General features: G+C 41.7%; 1 protein-coding gene across 2 annotated transcripts in view; it reads right to left on the bottom strand.

The window, feature by feature from the left end:
* The window catches only part of pald1a (phosphatase domain containing paladin 1a), a 72428-nt gene that overhangs the window by 32248 nt on the left and 22987 nt on the right, over positions 1 to 17193 (bottom strand). For both annotated transcript variants that reach the window (XM_058406940.1, XM_058406939.1), the window contains exons 2-10: positions 10535 to 10702; positions 10124 to 10226; positions 9447 to 9626; positions 8950 to 9114; positions 4593 to 4753; positions 1152 to 1227; positions 884 to 1053; positions 371 to 467; positions 75 to 179 (exon numbers count right to left, since the gene is read on the bottom strand). In XM_058406940.1, the coding sequence (XP_058262923.1) occupies positions 75 to 179; positions 371 to 467; positions 884 to 1053; positions 1152 to 1227; positions 4593 to 4753; positions 8950 to 9114; positions 9447 to 9626; positions 10124 to 10226; positions 10535 to 10689 (1212 nt within the window). In that variant the 5' untranslated portion in view covers positions 10690 to 10702. The remainder of the gene's footprint in view (positions 1 to 74; positions 180 to 370; positions 468 to 883; positions 1054 to 1151; positions 1228 to 4592; positions 4754 to 8949; positions 9115 to 9446; positions 9627 to 10123; positions 10227 to 10534; positions 10703 to 17193) is intronic.

Below are 17193 nucleotides of genomic sequence, written 5' to 3'. Positions count from 1 at the left end.
CACACACTTTCCTTTAGTGTTTAACAATAACTTAGGGGTCAGGGGTGAAGGTTTAGGGTTTAGAGTTATCTGACCTGGGTTTGGTAATCCTCTGTGATAGCCTCCAGCTTCTTCTTGTTCTCGTAAATAGCGTCTTTAATGTTGTGCATTTCAGAGCACAGAGTTACAGCTCGATCCACCTGAACACACCCACACACACACACACACACACACACACCCACACACGCAACAACAGGGTATAATAAACAACTTTAAAACAGAACTCCACACACTACACTCTTATAGTTTCGGTTCCTTTCCTAAAATATCTGGAATAAAATCTTAATAATTCATTTCAGTGTCAGACCACATCACAGTGATGACTGCTGACCTCATCTACAACTTGTTGACCTTCAGGCAGCTTTCTGATAAGTGCCTCAATGACCCGGAAGTGAACTTTCACCTCAGTGTTCGATTCTTCCTCATCACTGCAAGAGACAACAAGCAAACACATTATTATTTTATATTATTTTATTATTATATTTATTTTAATTATATTTATTATTACATTTACTATTATTATTATTATATTGATCTTAATTTTTTTATCATATTTATTATTATAGTTATTATTACTATAACTAAAATTATTTTCTTGAGACTTTTAGAAACCCCGCCTCTGCAGGAATGAAAGTGAACATGATGTAAATATCAGCACCGGTCAGTGTGTTTATTTATTACGGAAACATTTAGCTTCACTCATAAACGCTGCTAATTAATCATTTTAATTACAGTGTTCATTTATTTTTCATTTATTTTATGTTCATTTATTTTGCTGATCTGTAAAAATACTTGAGTTATTTATTTATTGTAAAGAGCTAATCTTATTACTACAGGGTCTTACGGTGTGTGTGTAGACACTGTAGAAGGTTGTGTATCTCCCATCACTCTCTCCATCACCAGAGTCCCCAGGATCATGGCCACGTTGGTGCGACCCACACCGACCTGACAGCTGAACAGCAGGGTGGGGGGAGGACAGGCTCCGCCCCTTTTCACACACAGAGATGGAGTCTCCTACAGACACCAACGGAAAGAACCGGAACTGAATAAACAATCAGGTACTGACCGGTTACGAAGTACTCAGACCCTTTAAACGAGAAGATGGAGCTCACCCTCAACACATTCACAAAGGCGTCAAAGTGCTCCTCTAACGGTGCGCCCTCTACGGGCAGGGGCAGGCGGTGATACCTGCAGGACATGACCACCACAACACAAATACATTCATATGTATTGCTTATTACACTACAGTCTATACAACAGGTCACGACAACATAGCTGACAATCACTCTGATGGAACAGAATAAATAAATAATAAACAACAGATTTTAAGATAAATAAACACAATTTTTAGACAAAAACTCCAGCAATCAGAGCAAAAAAGTGCTTGGGCCCCGGCAATCGCTGCTTAATGAATCATGTTGTGTCAGTGTGTGTTGTGTCAGTGTGTGTTGTGTCAGTGTGTGTTGTGTGGTATTGTGTAGTGCTGCAGTGTGTGTTGTGTTAGTGTGTGTTGTGTTAGTGTGTGTTGTGTCAGTGTGTGTTGTGTCAGTGTGTGTTGTGTGGTATTGTGTAGTGCTGCAGTGTGTGTTGTGTTAGTGTGTGTTGTGTCAGTGTGTGTTGTGTTAGTGTGTGTTGTGTTAGTGTGTGTTGTGTGGTATTGTGTTGTGTTAGTGTGTGTTGTGTCAGTGTGTGTTGTGTGGTATTGTGTAGTGCTGCAGTGTGTGTTGTGTTAGTGTGTGTTGTGTTAGTGTGTGTTGTGTCAGTGTGTGTTGTGTCAGTGTGTGTTGTGTTAGTGTGTGTTGTGTGGTATTGTGTAGTGCTGCAGTGTGTGTTGTGTTAGTGTGTGTTGTGTCAGTGTGTGTTGTGTTAGTGTGTGTTGTGTTAGTGTGTGTTGTGTGGTATTGTGTTGTGTTAGTGTGTGTTGTGTCAGTGTGTGTTGTGTGGTATTGTGTAGTGCTGCAGTGTGTGTTGTGTTAGTGTGTGTTGTGTCAGTGTGTGTTGTGTCAGTGTGTGTTGTGTGGTATTGTGTAGTGCTGCAGTGTGTGTTGTGTTAGTGTGTGTTGTGTTAGTGTGTGTTGTGTTAGTGTGTGTTGTGTGGTATTGTGTTGTGTTAGTGTGTGTTGTGTCAGTGTGTGTTGTGTCAGTGTGTGTTGTGTCAGTGTGTGTTGTGTGGTATTGTGTAGTGCTGCAGTGTGTGTTGTGTTAGTGTGTGTTGTGTTAGTGTGTGTTGTGTTAGTGTGTATTGTGTTGTTAGTGTGTGTTGTGTTGTTAGTGTGTGTTGTGTTAGTGTGTAGTGTGTTAGTCTGTATTGTGTTGTTGTGTTAGTGTGTGTTGTGTTAGTGTGTGTTGTGTGGTATTGTGTAGTGCTGCAGTGTGTGTTGTGTTAGTGTGTGTTGTGTTACTGTGTGTTGTGTGGTATTGTGTTGTGTTAGTGTGTGTTGTGTTACTGTGTGTTGTGTGGTATTGTGTAGTGCTGCAGTGTGTGTTGTGTTAGTGTGTTGTGTTAGTGTGTGTTGTGTGGTATTGTGTTGTGTTAGTGTGTGTTGTGTTAGTGTGTGTTGTGTTACTGTGTGTTGTGTTACTGTGTGTTGTGTTACTGTGTGTTGTGTGGTATTGTGTAGTGCTGCAGTGTGTGTTGTGTTAGTGTGTGTTGTGTTACTGTGTGTTGTGTGGTATTGTGTAGTGCTGCAGTGTGTGTTGTGTTAGTGTGTGTTGTGTGGTATTGTGTAGTGCTGCAGTGTGTTGTGTTAGTGTGTGTTGTGTGGTATTGTGTAGTGCTGCAGTGTGTGTTGTGTTAGTGTGTGTTGTGTTAGTGTGTGTTGTGTGGTATTGTGTAGTGCTGCAGTGTGTGTTGTGTTAGTGTGTGTTGTGTTAGTGTGTGTTGTGTTAGTGTGTGTTGTGTGGTATTGTGTAGTGCTGCAGTGTGTGTTGTGTTAGTGTGTGTTGTGTTAGTGTGTGTTGTGTTAGTGTGTGTTGTGTGGTATTGTGTAGTGCTGCAGTGTGTGTTGTGTTAGTGTGTGTTGTGTTAGTGTGTGTTGTGTTAGTGTGTGTTGTGTGGTATTGTGTAGTGCTGCAGTGTGTGTTGTGTTAGTGTGTGTTGTGTTAGTGTGTGTTGTGTGGTATTGTGTTGTGTTAGTGTGTGTTGTGTTAGTGTGTGTTGTGTTACTGTGTGTTGTGTGGTATTGTGTAGTGCTGCAGTGTGTGTTGTGTTAGTGTGTGTTGTGTGGTATTGTGTAGTGCTGCAGTGTGTTGTGTTAGTGTGTGTTGTGTGGTATTGTGTAGTGCTGCAGTGTGTGTTGTGTTAGTGTGTGTTGTGTTACTGTGTGTTGTGTTACTGTGTGTTGTGTGGTATTGTGTAGTGCTGCAGTGTGTGTTGTGTTAGTGTGTGTTGTGTTACTGTGTGTTGTGTGGTATTGTGTAGTGCTGCAGTGTGTGTTGTGTTAGTGTGTTGTGTGGTATTGTGTAGTGCTGCAGTGTGTTGTGTTAGTGTGTGTTGTGTGGTATTGTGTAGTGCTGCAGTGTGTGTTGTGTTAGTGTGTGTTGTGTGGTATTGTGTAGTGCTGCAGTGTGTGTTGTGTTAGTGTGTGTTGTGTGGTATTGTGTAGTGCTGCAGTGTGTGTTGTGTTAGTGTGTGTTGTGTTAGTGTGTGTTGTGTGGTATTGTGTAGTGCTGCAGTGTGTGTTGTGTTAGTGTGTGTTGTGTTAGTGTGTGTTGTGTTAGTGTGTGTTGTGTGGTATTGTGTAGTGCTGCAGTGTGTGTGTTAGTGTGTGTTGTGTTAGTGTGTGTTGTGTTAGTGTGTGTTGTGTGGTATTGTGTAGTGCTGCAGTGTGTGTTGTGTTAGTGTGTGTTGTGTTAGTGTGTGTTGTGTGGTATTGTGTAGTGCTGCAGTGTGTGTTGTGTTAGTGTGTGTTGTGTTACTGTGTGTTGTGTGGTATTGTGTAGTGCTGCAGTGTGTGTTGTGTTAGTGTGTGTTGTGTGGTATTGTGTAGTGCTGCAGTGTGTTGTGTTAGTGTGTGTTGTGTGGTATTGTGTAGTGCTGCAGTGTGTGTTGTGTTAGTGTGTGTTGTGTTACTGTGTGTTGTGTTACTGTGTGTTGTGTGGTATTGTGTAGTGCTGCAGTGTGTGTTGTGTTAGTGTGTGTTGTGTTACTGTGTGTTGTGTGGTATTGTGTAGTGCTGCAGTGTGTGTTGTGTTAGTGTGTTGTGTGGTATTGTGTAGTGCTGCAGTGTGTTGTGTTAGTGTGTGTTGTGTGGTATTGTGTAGTGCTGCAGTGTGTTGTGTTAGTGTGTGTTGTGTGGTATTGTGTAGTGCTGCAGTGTGTGTTGTGTTAGTGTGTGTTGTGTGGTATTGTGTAGTGCTGCAGTGTGTGTTGTGTTAGTGTGTGTTGTGTTAGTGTGTGTTGTGTGGTATTGTGTAGTGCTGCAGTGTGTGTTGTGTTAGTGTGTGTTGTGTTAGTGTGTGTTGTGTGGTATTGTGTAGTGCTGCAGTGTGTGTTGTGTTAGTGTGTGTTGTGTTATTGTGTCTTGTGTTGATGCAGTGTGTCCAGCAATGACCTGTATGATGGCTGGGTGAAAGCGGGTCTCCTGTAGACCTCCTCAGTGACGTGAACGTCCTCCTCACAGCTGATGAAGATCCTCTGAGGTTCCTCTTTAAAATGCTCGATGTTGTTGTAGATGTAGAAGGCGTTCTCATTCAGCCGAGCAAAGTCATGCAGCTGGACAAGATACACAAGGACACAGGGTGTGTTAGTGTGATACTGGGTGTGTATCAGTGTGTGTTACAGTGTGTATGAATGTGTGTGTTATAGTGTGTACGAGTGTGTGTATGAGTGTGTGTTATAGTGTGTATGAGTGTGTTATAGTGTGTATGAGTGTGTGTATCAGTGTGTGTATGAGTGTGTGTGTTATAGTGTGTATGAGTGTGTGTATGAGTGTGTGTTATAGTGTGTATGAGTGTGTGTATCAGTGTGTGTTATAGTGTGTATGAGTGTGTGTATCAGTGTGTGTATGAGTGTGTGTTATAGTGTGTATGAGTGTGTGTATGAGTGTGTGTTATAGTGTGTATGAGTGTGTTATAGTGTGTATGAGTGTGTGTATGAGTGTGTGTTATAGTGTGTATGAGTGTGTTATAGTGTGTATGAGTGTGTGTATCAGTGTGTGTATGAGTGTGTGTGTTATAGTGTGTATGAGTGTGTGTATGTATGAGTGTGTTATAGTGTGTATGAGTGTGTGTATGAGTGTGTGTTATAGTGTGTATGAGTGTGTGTATCAGTGTGTATGAGTGTGTGTTATAGTGTGTATGAGTGTGTGTATGAGTGTGTTATAGTGTGTTTGAGTGTGTGTATCAGTGTGTGTATGAGTGTGTGTGTTATAGTGTGTATGAGTGTGTGTATGTATGAGTGTGTTATAGTGTGTATGAGTGTGTGTATGAGTGTGTGTGTTATAGTGTGTATGAGTGTGTGTGATAGTGTGTTTGAGTGTGTGTATCAGTGTGTGTATGAGTGTGTGTGTTATAGTGTGTATGAGTGTGTGTATGTATGAGTGTGTTATAGTGTGTATGAGTGTGTGTATCAGTGTGTGTATGAGTGTGTTATAGTGTGTTTGAGTGTGTGTATCAGTGTGTGTATGAGTGTGTGTGTTATAGTGTGTATGAGTGTGTGTATGTATGAGTGTGTTATAGTGTGTATGAGTGTGTGTATCAGTGTGTGTTAGTGTGTATGAGTGTGTGTATGAGTGTATGTATGAGTGTGTGTTATAGTGTGTATGAGTGTGTATGAGTGTGTTCTAGTGTGTATGAGTGTGTGAGTGTGTTATAGTGTGTATGAGTGTGTTATAGTGTGTATGAGTATGAGTGTATGAGTGTGTGTTATAGAGTGTATGAGTGTGTATGAGTGTGTGTTATAGTGTGTATGAGTGTGTATGAGTGTGTTATAGTGTGTATGAGTGTGTATGAGTGTGTGTTCTAGTGTGTATGAGTGTGTATGAGTGTGTGTTCTAGTGTGTATGAGTGTGTATGAGTGTGTGTTCTAGTGTGTATGAGTGTGTTCTAGTGTGTATGAGTGTGTGTTCTAGTGTGTATGAGTGTGTATGAGTGTGTTATAGTGTGTATGAGTGTGTATGAGGGTGTGTATGAGGGTGTGTATGAGTGTGTATCAGTGTGTGTATCAGTGTGTATGAGTGTGTGTTATAGTGTGTATCAGTGTGTGTATGAGTGTGTTATAGTGTGTATGAGTGTGTTATATTGTGTATGAGTGTGTGTATGAGTGTGTGTTATATTGTGTATGAGTGTGTGTATAAGTGTGTGTGAGTGTGTTATATTGTGTATGAGTGTGTGTATGAGTGTGTGTTATATTGTGTATGAGTGTGTGTATAAGTGTGTGTGAGTGTGTTATATTGTGTATGAGTGTGTGTATGAGTGTGTGTTATAGTGTGTATGAGTGTGTATGAGTGTGTATGAGTGTGTATGAGTGTGTGTATGAGTGTGTGTATGAGTGTGTTATACTGTGTATGAGTGTGTATGAGTGTGTGTTGTAATGTGTATGAGCGTGTGTTATAATGTGTATGAGTGTGTATGAGTGTGTGTTATAGTGTGTATGAGTGTGTGTTCTAGTGTGTATGAGTGTGTTATAGTGTGTATGAGTGTGTGTTATAGTGTGTATGAGTGTGTATGAGTGTGTTATAGTGTGTATGAGTGTGTATTATAGTGTGTATGAGTGTGTATTATAGTGTGTATGAGTGTGTGTTATAGTGTGTATGAGTGTGTTATAGTGTGTATGAGTATGAGTGTATGAGTGTGTGTTATAGTGTGTATGAGTGTGTATGAGTGTGTTATAGTGTGTATGAGTGTGTATGAGTGTGTATGAGTGTGTGTTATAGTGTGTATGAGTATGAGTGTATATTATAGTGTGAATGAGTGTGTATGAGTGTGTATGAGTGTGTGTTATAGTGTGTATGAGTGTGTGTATGAGTGTGTGTATGAGTGTGTTATACTGTGTATGAGTGTGTGTATGAGTGTGTGTATGAGTGTGTTATACTGTGTATGAGTGTGTATGAGTGTGTGTATGAGTGTGTGTTGTAATGTGTATGAGCGTGTGTTATAATGTGTATGAGTGTGTATGAGTGTGTGTTCTAGTGTGTATGAGTGTGTATGAGTGTGTGTTCTAGTGTGTATGAGTGTGTTCTAGTGTGTATGAGTGTGTTATAGTGTGTATGAGTATGAGTGTATGAGTGTGTGTTATAGTGTGTATGAGTGTGTGTTATAGTGTGTATGAGTGTGTATGAGTGTGTTATAGTGTGTATGAGTGTGTATGAGTGTGTATTATAGTGTGTATGAGTGTGTATGAGTGTGTGTTATAGTGTGTATGAGTGTGTTATAGTGTGTATGAGTATGAGTGTATGAGTGTGTGTTATAGAGTGTATGAGTGTGTGTTATACTGTGTATGAGTGTGTATGAGTGTGTTATAGTGTGTATGAGTGTGTATGAGTGTGTGTTACAGTGTGTATGAGTGTGTGTTCTAGTGTGTACGAGTGTGTGTGTGTTATAGTGTGTATGAGTGTGTTATAGTGTGTATGAGTATGAGTGTATGTGTGTGTTAGAGTGTATGAGTGTGTATGAGTGTGTGTTATAGTGTGTATGAGTGTGTATGAGTGTGTGAGTGTGTTATAGTGTGTATGAGTGTGTGTTATAGTGTGTATGAGTATGAGTGTATATTATAGTGTGAATGAGTGTGTATGAGTGTGTATGAGTGTGTGTTATAGTGTGTATGAGTGTGTATGAGTGTGTGTTATAGTGTGTATGAGTGTGTATGAGTGTGTGTTATAGTGTGTATGAGTGTGTATGAGTGTGTTATAGTGTGTATGAGTGTGTATGAGTGTGTTATAGTGTGTATGAGTGTGTATGAGTGTGTGTTATAGTGTGTATGAGGGTGTGTATGAGGGTGTGTATGAGTGTGTATCAGTGTGTGTATCAGTGTGTATGAGTGTGTGTTATAGTGTGTATCAGTGTGTGAGTGTGTGTTATAGTGTGTATCAGTGTGTGTATGAGTGTGTTATAGTGTGTATGAGTGTGTTATATTGTGTATGAGTGTGTGTATGAGTGTGTGTTATATTGTGTATGAGTGTGTGTATAAGTGTGTGTGAGTGTGTTATATTGTGTATGAGTGTGTGTATGAGTGTGTGTTATATTGTGTATGAGTGTGTGTATGAGTGTGTGTTATATTGTGTATGAGTGTGTGTATAAGTGTGTGTGAGTGTGTTATATTGTGTATGAGTGTGTGTATGAGTGTGTGTTATAGTGTGTATGAGTGTGTGTATGAGTGTGTTATACTGTGTATGAGTGTGTGTATGAGTGTGTGTATGAGTGTGTTATACTGTGTATGAGTGTGTATGAGTGTGTGTATGAGTGTGTTATACTGTGTATGAGTGTGTTATACTGTGTATGAGTGTGTATGAGTGTGTGTTCTAGTGTGTATGAGTGTGTATGAGTGTGTGTTCTAGTGTGTATGAGTGTGTTCTAGTGTGTATGAGTGTGTTATAGTGTGTATGAGTATGAGTGTATGAGTGTGTGTTATAGTGTGTATGAGTGTGTGTTATAGTGTGTATGAGTGTGTATGAGTGTGTATGAGTGTGTATTATAGTGTGTATGAGTGTGTATTATAGTGTGTATGAGTGTGTATGAGTGTGTGTTATAGTGTGTATGAGTGTGTATGAGTGTGTATGAGTGTGTTATAGTGTGTATGAGTGTGTGTTATAGTGTGTATGAGTGTGTATGAGTGTGTGTTATAGTGTGTATGAGTGTGTGTTATAGTGTGTATGAGTGTGTATGAGTGTGTGTTATAGTGTGTATGAGTGTGTATGAGTGTGTTATAGTGTGTATGAGTGTGTATGAGTGTGTATGAGTGTGTATTGTCACCTCTTTCCTGATGTTGAGCTCGAGGTTCTCCACATGCATGTTCTTACTCAGACCCTGTAGGTTTTCGTGCAGGTTCTCCTTCTTCCTCGGGGTGTAGGGAACAAAATCCTCACCCACACGCAGGAAGACCACCGGCTCCTCCCTCACACACACCACCACCACCTCCTGCAGAGAGAGACAGACAGAGAGAGAGAGAGAGACAGAGACAGAGAGAGAGAGACAGAGTGAGAGAGAGAGACAGAGAGACAGAGTGAGACAGAGAGACAGAGAGAGAGAGAGAGACAGAGAGACAGAGAGAGAGCGAGACAGAGCGAGACAGAGAGAGAGCGAGACAGAGAGAGAGAGCGAGACAGAGAGAGACAGAGAGAGACAGAGAGAGACAGAGTGAGACAGAGAGAGAGACAGAGAGAGAGAGAGAGACAGAGAGTATAACAGCAGAGTTCTCTTCAGTATCAGTGTAATTTAGTGTCCAGCATGCTGCTGTGGTCAGGTCTCACCTCGTGTCCTCGGCTCTGCAGTGTGTATAGGACCTGTTTGAAACCCCCCAGGCTGGGCTGACCCATTCCGAACACGGGGTATCCTCCTCTGACCTGACGGAAGTTTGGAGCGCCGCATGTAGCAGTCGTGTTGAGAACATCCGCTTTACTGAACACATCCAGCACCATGAAGTACGAGCCCTGAGGAGGAAGTGTGTAACAGTGTGTAACAGTGTGTGTGTGTGTGTTCCAGAAGCCCTGAGGATTTAAGGTTGTTGTTCAGAGTTTCTCCACATGGAGGCGCTGTACTGTCTCACTCTCCAGTGAACACATGATAAAATCTAAGACTGTTCTATTTAACATAACACCTTAATAAACTGCTGTTTTCTTATCAGCATGTAGCTGTGCAGCAGATACATCACCTGAACAATCAGTTGTCATGGTAACAGAATAAGAAGAAATCCAAACACTTCACACAACACACACAATGCTAATGCTAATGCTAAACAACAACCTGACAGGACGAGTAACAGAGACGGGAAATGACTTCAAACAATTAGCACACATGTGATGAAGCTCCACACACACACACACACACACACACACACCACTACATCACACACTACACACTCCACACATCTCTCAAATTTGACTGTGTGTGTGTGTGTGTGTGTGTATATGTGTGTGTGTGTATGTACCTGCACCAGGAAATGTTCTGGCATGTTGTCAGAAATTCGTCCCACTGTGTAATTTGTCTTGATAACATCATCATGGATCTGAAACTCTTGTTTGCAATTAAGGCTGTAACACACACACACACACCCACCCACACACACCCACCCACCCACCCACACACACACACACACACACACACACACACACACACACAAAATCACAAACTGAAAGGAAATGAAAGCTAAAGGCGGCACTGAGATGCGTGTGTGTGTGTGTGTGTGTGTGTGGAGGAAACAATTAAACAGACTAAATATTGCGTGTTTGGGTGTGACGTCACACACCAGTGTGAGTACAGCAGCAGTGTTTAACTACAAACAGAGAGATTAGTGTGTGTGTGTGTGTGTGTGTGTGTGTGTGTGTGTGTGTTTACATACGTGATAACGACCGGAGCCACTTTATTGGTGATGATGGATTTGGCTCTGTTGTGGATAAAGGGGGCGGGGCTTAGTGGCTGCCTGCTGTCCATCATGGCGTTGCCGTGGAGACCCTCAGACGCTGGTGGAGGGGCAGCACTAGCAGTCGTACCCATGCTCCACTAACAGCTAACACACACACTTCATTAAAACATCTTTTTTTTAATAAAGAAATCATTTTAATTGTTGCCAAGCTGCTGTGGTGAGAGAGGAATAAAACACACACACACAGACACAGACACACACACACACACACACACACAGCAGGAAGGGAAGCAGCTCATCACAGCAGGATGCATCTGTCTCCTCCACAGTTTAAGAGGAAGGAGGTTTGTGTTTAATAAAATCCATTCTGAGGAAAAACACCTTTCAGTCTAACGCTCAGTTACAGAAACACTAAATATTAATTATTTCAGCTGTCAGTCACAGTGGCACAAGCCCCGCCCACATCTACACTCACATCACTGAAAAGATTTAACAATTTAACAAAAGCATAACTTCATCCAAGTGAAAGTTTCAGTAAAAATATCACTCAGCTCTACACACTACAGCCAGGGCCCGAGGAATCGCCTCGCGTGTGGGCGGGGGCCCCGAGGAATCGCCTCGCGTGTGGGCGGGGGCCCCGAGGAATCGCCTCGCGTGTGGGCGGGGGCCCCGAGGAATCGCCTCGCGTGTGGGCGGGGGCCCCGAGGAATCGCCTCGCGTGTGGGCGGGGGCCCCGAGGAATCGCCTCGCGTGTGGGCGGGGGCCCCGAGGAATCGCCTCGCGTGTGGGCGGAAAAACTCCTACCTGATTCTTTACACAATAAAATGAAGGTGGATTTTTCCATCAGAGTTCATAACGATAAACTCTATAAACATTTCTGCTGCATCGAGTCAGAAACCTCTGGAAAACTGTGGGAAAGTTCTGCAATAAAAATATCAAAAAATGAGATGGAACTGTGTGTAATTGTGTGTGTGTGTGTAACAGTGTGTGTGTGTAACAGTGTGTGTGTGTAACAGTGTGTATGTGTTTGTAAAACTGTGTGTGAGTGTGTAACTGTGTGTAACAGTGTGTAATTGTGTGTGTAACAGTGTGTGTGTGTGTGTAACAGTGTGTGTGTGTAACAGTGTAATTGTGTGTGTGTAAGTGTGTGTGTAACAGTGTGTGTGTGTGTGTGTATAACAGTGCGTACTTGTGTGTGTATATAACAGTGTGTGTGTGTGTGTAACATTGTAATTGTCTAAGTGTGTGTATAACTGTTTACTTGTGTGTGTAACAGTGTGTGTGTGTGTGTGTGTAACAGTGTGTACTTGTGTGTGTGTAACAGTGTGTGTGTGTGTGTGTAACAGTGTGTACTTGTGTGTGTGTAACAGTGTGTGTGTGTAACAGTATGTAATTGTGTGTGTAACAGTGTGTACTTGTGTGTGTGTAAGAGTGTGTGTGTGTGTAAAACAGTGTGTAACAGTGTATAACAGTGTGTGTCTAACTGTGTGTGTGTAACAGTGTAATTGTGTGTGTATAACAGTGTGTGCAACAGTGTGTGTGTATGTGAGTGTGTAACAGTGTGTGTGTATAACAGTGTGTAATTGTGTGTCTGTGTAACTGTACTTGTATGTGTGTAACAGTGTGTAATTGTGTGTGTGTGTGTGTGTATGTGTAACAGTGTGTGTAACTGTGTGTGTGTGACAGTGTGTGTGTGTGTAACAGTGTGTGTGTGTGCGCAACAGTGCATGTGTGTGTAACAGTGCGCGTGTATAAGAGTGTGTACTTTGTGTGTAACAGTGTGTGTGTGTAACAGTGTGTACTTGTGTGTGTAACAGTGTGTGTGTGTGCGCAACAGTGTGTACTTGTGTGTGTGTGTGCAACAGTGTGTACTTGTGTGTGTAACAGTGTGTACTTGTGTGTGTGTGTAACAGTGTGTACTTGTGTGTGTGTGTAACAGTGTGTATGTGAGTGTGTGTATTTGTGTGTGTGTGTGTGTGTGTAACAGTGTGTACTTGTGTGTGTAAGTGTGTAATTATGTGTGTGTAAGTGTGTGTGTATGTAAAACAGTGTGTAATTGTGTGTGTGTAAAACTGTGTACTTGTGTGTAACAGTGTGTGTGTGTGTGTGTAACAGTGTGTGGGTGGGTGTGTGTGTAACAGTGTGTGTGTAACAGTGTGTGTGCAACAGTGTGTGTGTGTGTAACAGTGTGTGTGTGTAACAGTGTGTAATTGTGTGTGTAACAGTGTGTATGTGTGTGTAACAGTGTGTATGTGTGTGTAAAACTGTGTGTGTGTGTAACTGTGTGTAACAGTGTGTGTAACTGTGTGTAACAGTGTGTGTGTGTTTGTAAAACTGTGTGTGAGTGTGTAACTGTGTGTAACAGTGTGTAATTGTGTGTGTAACAGTGTGTGTGTGTGTGTGTGTAACAGTGTAATTGTGTGTGTGTAACAGTGTGTATGTGTGTGTAACAGTGTGTGTGTAACAGTGTGAGTGTGTGTGTGTATAACAGTGTGTACTTGTGTGTGTATATAACAATGTGTGTGTGTGTAACATTGTAATTGTGTAAGTGTGTATAACTGTTTACACTTGTGTGTGTGTAACAGTGTGTGTGTGTAACAGTATGTAATTGTGTGTGTAACAGTGTGTACTTGTGTGTGTAAGAGTGTGTGTAAAACAGTGTGTAACAGTGTATAACTGTGTGTGTAACAGTGTGTGTGTGTGTGTGTAACAGTGTAATTGTGTAAGTGTGTGTGTATATAACAGTGTGTACTTGTGTGTGTAACTGTGTGTAATTGTGTGTGTAACAGTGTGTGCAACAGTGTGTGTGTATGTGAGTGTGTGTAACAGTGTGTGTGTATAACAGTGTGTAATTGTGTGTCTGTGTAACAGTGTGTAATTGTGTGTGTGTATGTGTAACAGTGTGTGTGTGTGTAAGTGTGTGTGTGTGTGTAAGTGTGTGTGTAACACTGTGTAATTGTGTGTGTGTTAAACTGTGTACTTGTGTGTAACAGTATGTAATTGTGTGTGTAACTGTGTGTATGTGTAACAGTGTGTGTGTGTGTGTGCAACAGTGTGTGTAACAGTGTGTGTGTGTGTGTAACAGTGTGTGTATGTGTAACAGTGTGTGTGTGTGTGTGCAACAGTGTGTGTAACAGTGCGTGTGTGTGTAACAGTGTGTGTAACAGTGCGTGTGTGTGTGTGTGTAACTGTGTGTGTGTGTGTGTGACAGTGTGTGTGTGTAACAGTGTGGGTGTGTGCGCAACAGTGTGTGTAACTGTGTGTGTGTGTGTGACAGTGTGTATGTGTGTGTAACAGTGTGTATGTGTGTGTAAAACTGTGTGTGTGTGTAACTGTGTGTAACAGTGTGTGTAACTGTGTGTGTAACAGTGTGTGTATGTGTTTGTAAAACTGTGTGTGAGTGTGTAACTGTGTGTAACAGTGTGTAATTGTGTGTGTAACAGTGTGTGTGTGTGTGTGTGTAACAGTGTGTGTGTGTAACAGTGTAATTGTGTGTGTGTAACAGTGTGTATGTGTGTGTAACAGTGTGTGTGTAACAGTGTGAGTGTGTGTGTGTATAACAGTGTGTACTTGTGTGTGTATATAACAATGTGTGTGTGTGTAACATTGTAATTGTGTAAGTGTGTATAACTGTTTACACTTGTGTGTGTGTAAGAGTGTGTGTGTGTAACAGTATGTAATTGTGTGTGTAACAGTGTGTACTTGTGTGTGTAAGAGTGTGTGTAAAACAGTGTGTAACAGTGTATAACTGTGTGTGTAACAGTGTGTGTGTGTGTGTAACAGTGTAATTGTGTAAGTGTGTGTGTATATAACAGTGTGTACTTGTGTGTGTAACTGTGTGTAATTGTGTGTGTAACAGTGTGTGCAACAGTGTGTGTGTATGTGAGTGTGTGTAACAGTGTGTGTGTATAACAGTGTGTAATTGTGTGTCTGTGTAACAGTGTGTAATTGTGTGTGTGTGTATGTGTAACAGTGTGTGTGTGTAAGTGTGTGTGTGTGTGTAAGTGTGTGTGTAACAGTGTGTAATTGTGTGTGTGTTAAACTGTGTACTTGTGTGTAACAGTATGTAATTGTGTGTGTAACTGTGTGTATGTGTAACAGTGTGTGTGTGTGTGTGTGTGCAACAGTGTGTGTAACAGTGTGTGTGTGTGTAACAGTGTGTGTATGTGTAACAGTGTGTGTGTGTGTGTGCAACAGTGTGTGTAACAGTGCGTGTGTGTGTAACAGTGTGTGTAACAGTGCGTGTGTGTGTGTGTAACTGTGTGTGTGTGTGTGTGTAACAGTGTGGGTGTGTGCGCAACAGTGTGTGTAACTGTGTGTGTGTGTGACAGTGTGTATGTGTGTAACAGTGTGTGTAACAGTGCATGTGAGTGTAACAGTGCGCGAAGAAGAAAGTTCTGCAATAAAAATATCAAAAAATGAGATGGAACTGTGTGTAATTGTGTGTGTGTGTGTGTGTGTGTGTGTAACAGTGTGTGTGTGTAACAGTGTGTATGTGTTTGTAAAACTGTGTGTGAGTGTGTAACTGTGTGTAACAGTGTGTAATTGTGTGTGTAACAGTGTGTGTGTGTGTGTAACAGTGTGTGTGTGTAACAGTGTAATTGTGTGTGTGTAACAGTGTGTGTGTAACAGTGTGAGTGTGTGTGTGTATAACAGTGTGTACTTGTGTGTGTGTAACAGTGTGTGTGTGTGTGTAACAGTGTGTACTTGTGTGTGTGTAACAGTGTGTGTGTGTAACAGTATGTAATTGTGTGTGTAACAGTGTGTACTTGTGTGTGTGTAAGAGTGTGTGTGTGTGTAAAACAGTGTGTAACAGTGTATAACAGTGTGTGTCTAACAGTGTGTGTGTAACAGTGTAATTGTGTGTGTATAACAGTGTGTACTTGTGTGTGTAACTGTGTAATTGTGTGTGTAACAGTGTGTAATTGTGTGTGTGTGTTAAACTGTGTACTTGTGTGTAACAGTATGTAATTGTGTGTGTAACAGTGTGTGTATGTGTAACTGTGTGTGTGTGTGCAACAGTGTGTGTAACTGTGTGTGTGTGTGTGTGTAACAGTGTGTGTGTGTGTGTAACAGTGTGTGTAACTGTGTGTGTGTGTGTGACAGTGCGTGTGTGTGTGTGTGTGCGTGCAACAGTGTGTGTAACTGTGTGTGTGTGTGTGTGTGACAGTGTGTGTGTGTAACAGTGTGGGTGTGTGCGCAACAGTGTGTGTAACTGTGTGTGTGTGTGTGACAGTGTGTATGTGTGTAACAGTGTGTGTAACAGTGCGCGTGTATAAGAGTGTGTACTTGTGTGTGTGTAACAGTGTGTGTGTGTGTAACAGTGTGTACTTGTGTGTGTAACAGTGTGTGTGTGTGCAACAGTGTGTACTTGTGTGTGTGTAACAGTGTGTGTGTGTGTATAACAGTGTGTACTTGTGTGTGTGTGTGTGTAACAGTGTGTATTTGTGTGTGTGTGTGTAACAGTGTGTATTTGTGTGTGTAAGTGTGTGTGTATGTAAAACAGTGTGTAATTGTGTGTGTAACAGTGTGTAATTGTGTCTGTGTGTGTGTAAAACTGTGTACTTGTGTGTAACAGTGTGTGTGTGTGTGTAACAGTGTGTGGGTGGGTGGGTGTAACAGTGTGTGTGTGTGTGTGTAAGTGTGTGTGTGTGTAACAATGTGTGTGTGCAAGTGTGTGTGTGTAACAGTGTGTAATTGTGTGTGTGTAACAGTGTGTATGTGTGTGTAACAGTGTGTGTGTGTGTGTGTAACAATGTGTGTGTAACAGTGTGTATGTGTGTGTGTAACAGTGTGTATGTAACAGTGTGTAATTGTGTGTGTGTAAGTGTGTATGTGTGTGTGTAACAGTGTGTGTGTAACAGCGTGAGTGTGTGTGTAACAGTGTGTACTTGTGTGTGTGTAACAGTGTGCGTGTGTGTGTAACTGTGTACTTGTGTGTGTGTAACAGTGTGTGTGTGTAACAGTATGTAATTGTGTGTGGGTGTAACAGTGTGTACTTGTGTGTGTGTGTGTGTGTAAAACAGTGTGTAACAGTGTATAACAGTGTGTGTCTAACAGTGTGTGTGTGTAACAGTGTAATTGTGTAAGTGTGTGTGTATAACAGTGTGTACTTGTGTGTGTAACTGTGTGTAATTGTGTGTGTAACAGTGTGTGCAACAGTGTGTGTGTATGTGAGTGTGTGTAACAGTGTGTGTGTATAACAGTGTGTAATTGTGTGTCTGTGTAACAGTGTGTAATTGTGTGTGTGTATGTGTAACAGTGTGTGTGTGTAAGTGTGTGTGTGTGTGTAAGTGTGTGTGTAACAGTGTGTAATTTTGTGTGTAAAACTGTGTACTTGTGTGTAACAGTATGTAATTGTGTGTGTAACTGTGTGTGTGTGTGTAACTGTGTGTGTGTGTGTGTGTGTGTGTAAAACAGTGCGTGGGTGTGTGTGTGTGTAACAGTGTGTGTGTGTAACTGTGTGTGTGTGTGTAACAGTGCGTGGGTGTGTGTGTGTGTAACAGTGTGTAGGTGTGTGTAACAGTGTGCGTGTGTGTGTAACAGTGTGTGTGTGTGTGTAACTGTGTGTGTGTGTGTGTAACAGTGTGTGGGTGTGTAACAGTGTGTGGGTGTGTGTGTAACAGTGAGGGTGT

This window comes from Hemibagrus wyckioides, linkage group LG13 (assembly GCF_019097595.1).
Source record: "Hemibagrus wyckioides isolate EC202008001 linkage group LG13, SWU_Hwy_1.0, whole genome shotgun sequence".
NCBI lineage: Eukaryota > Metazoa > Chordata > Actinopteri > Siluriformes > Bagridae > Hemibagrus > Hemibagrus wyckioides.
Note: the sequence above shows the minus strand (reverse complement) of the source record. Positions and strands in the feature narration are given on the sequence as shown.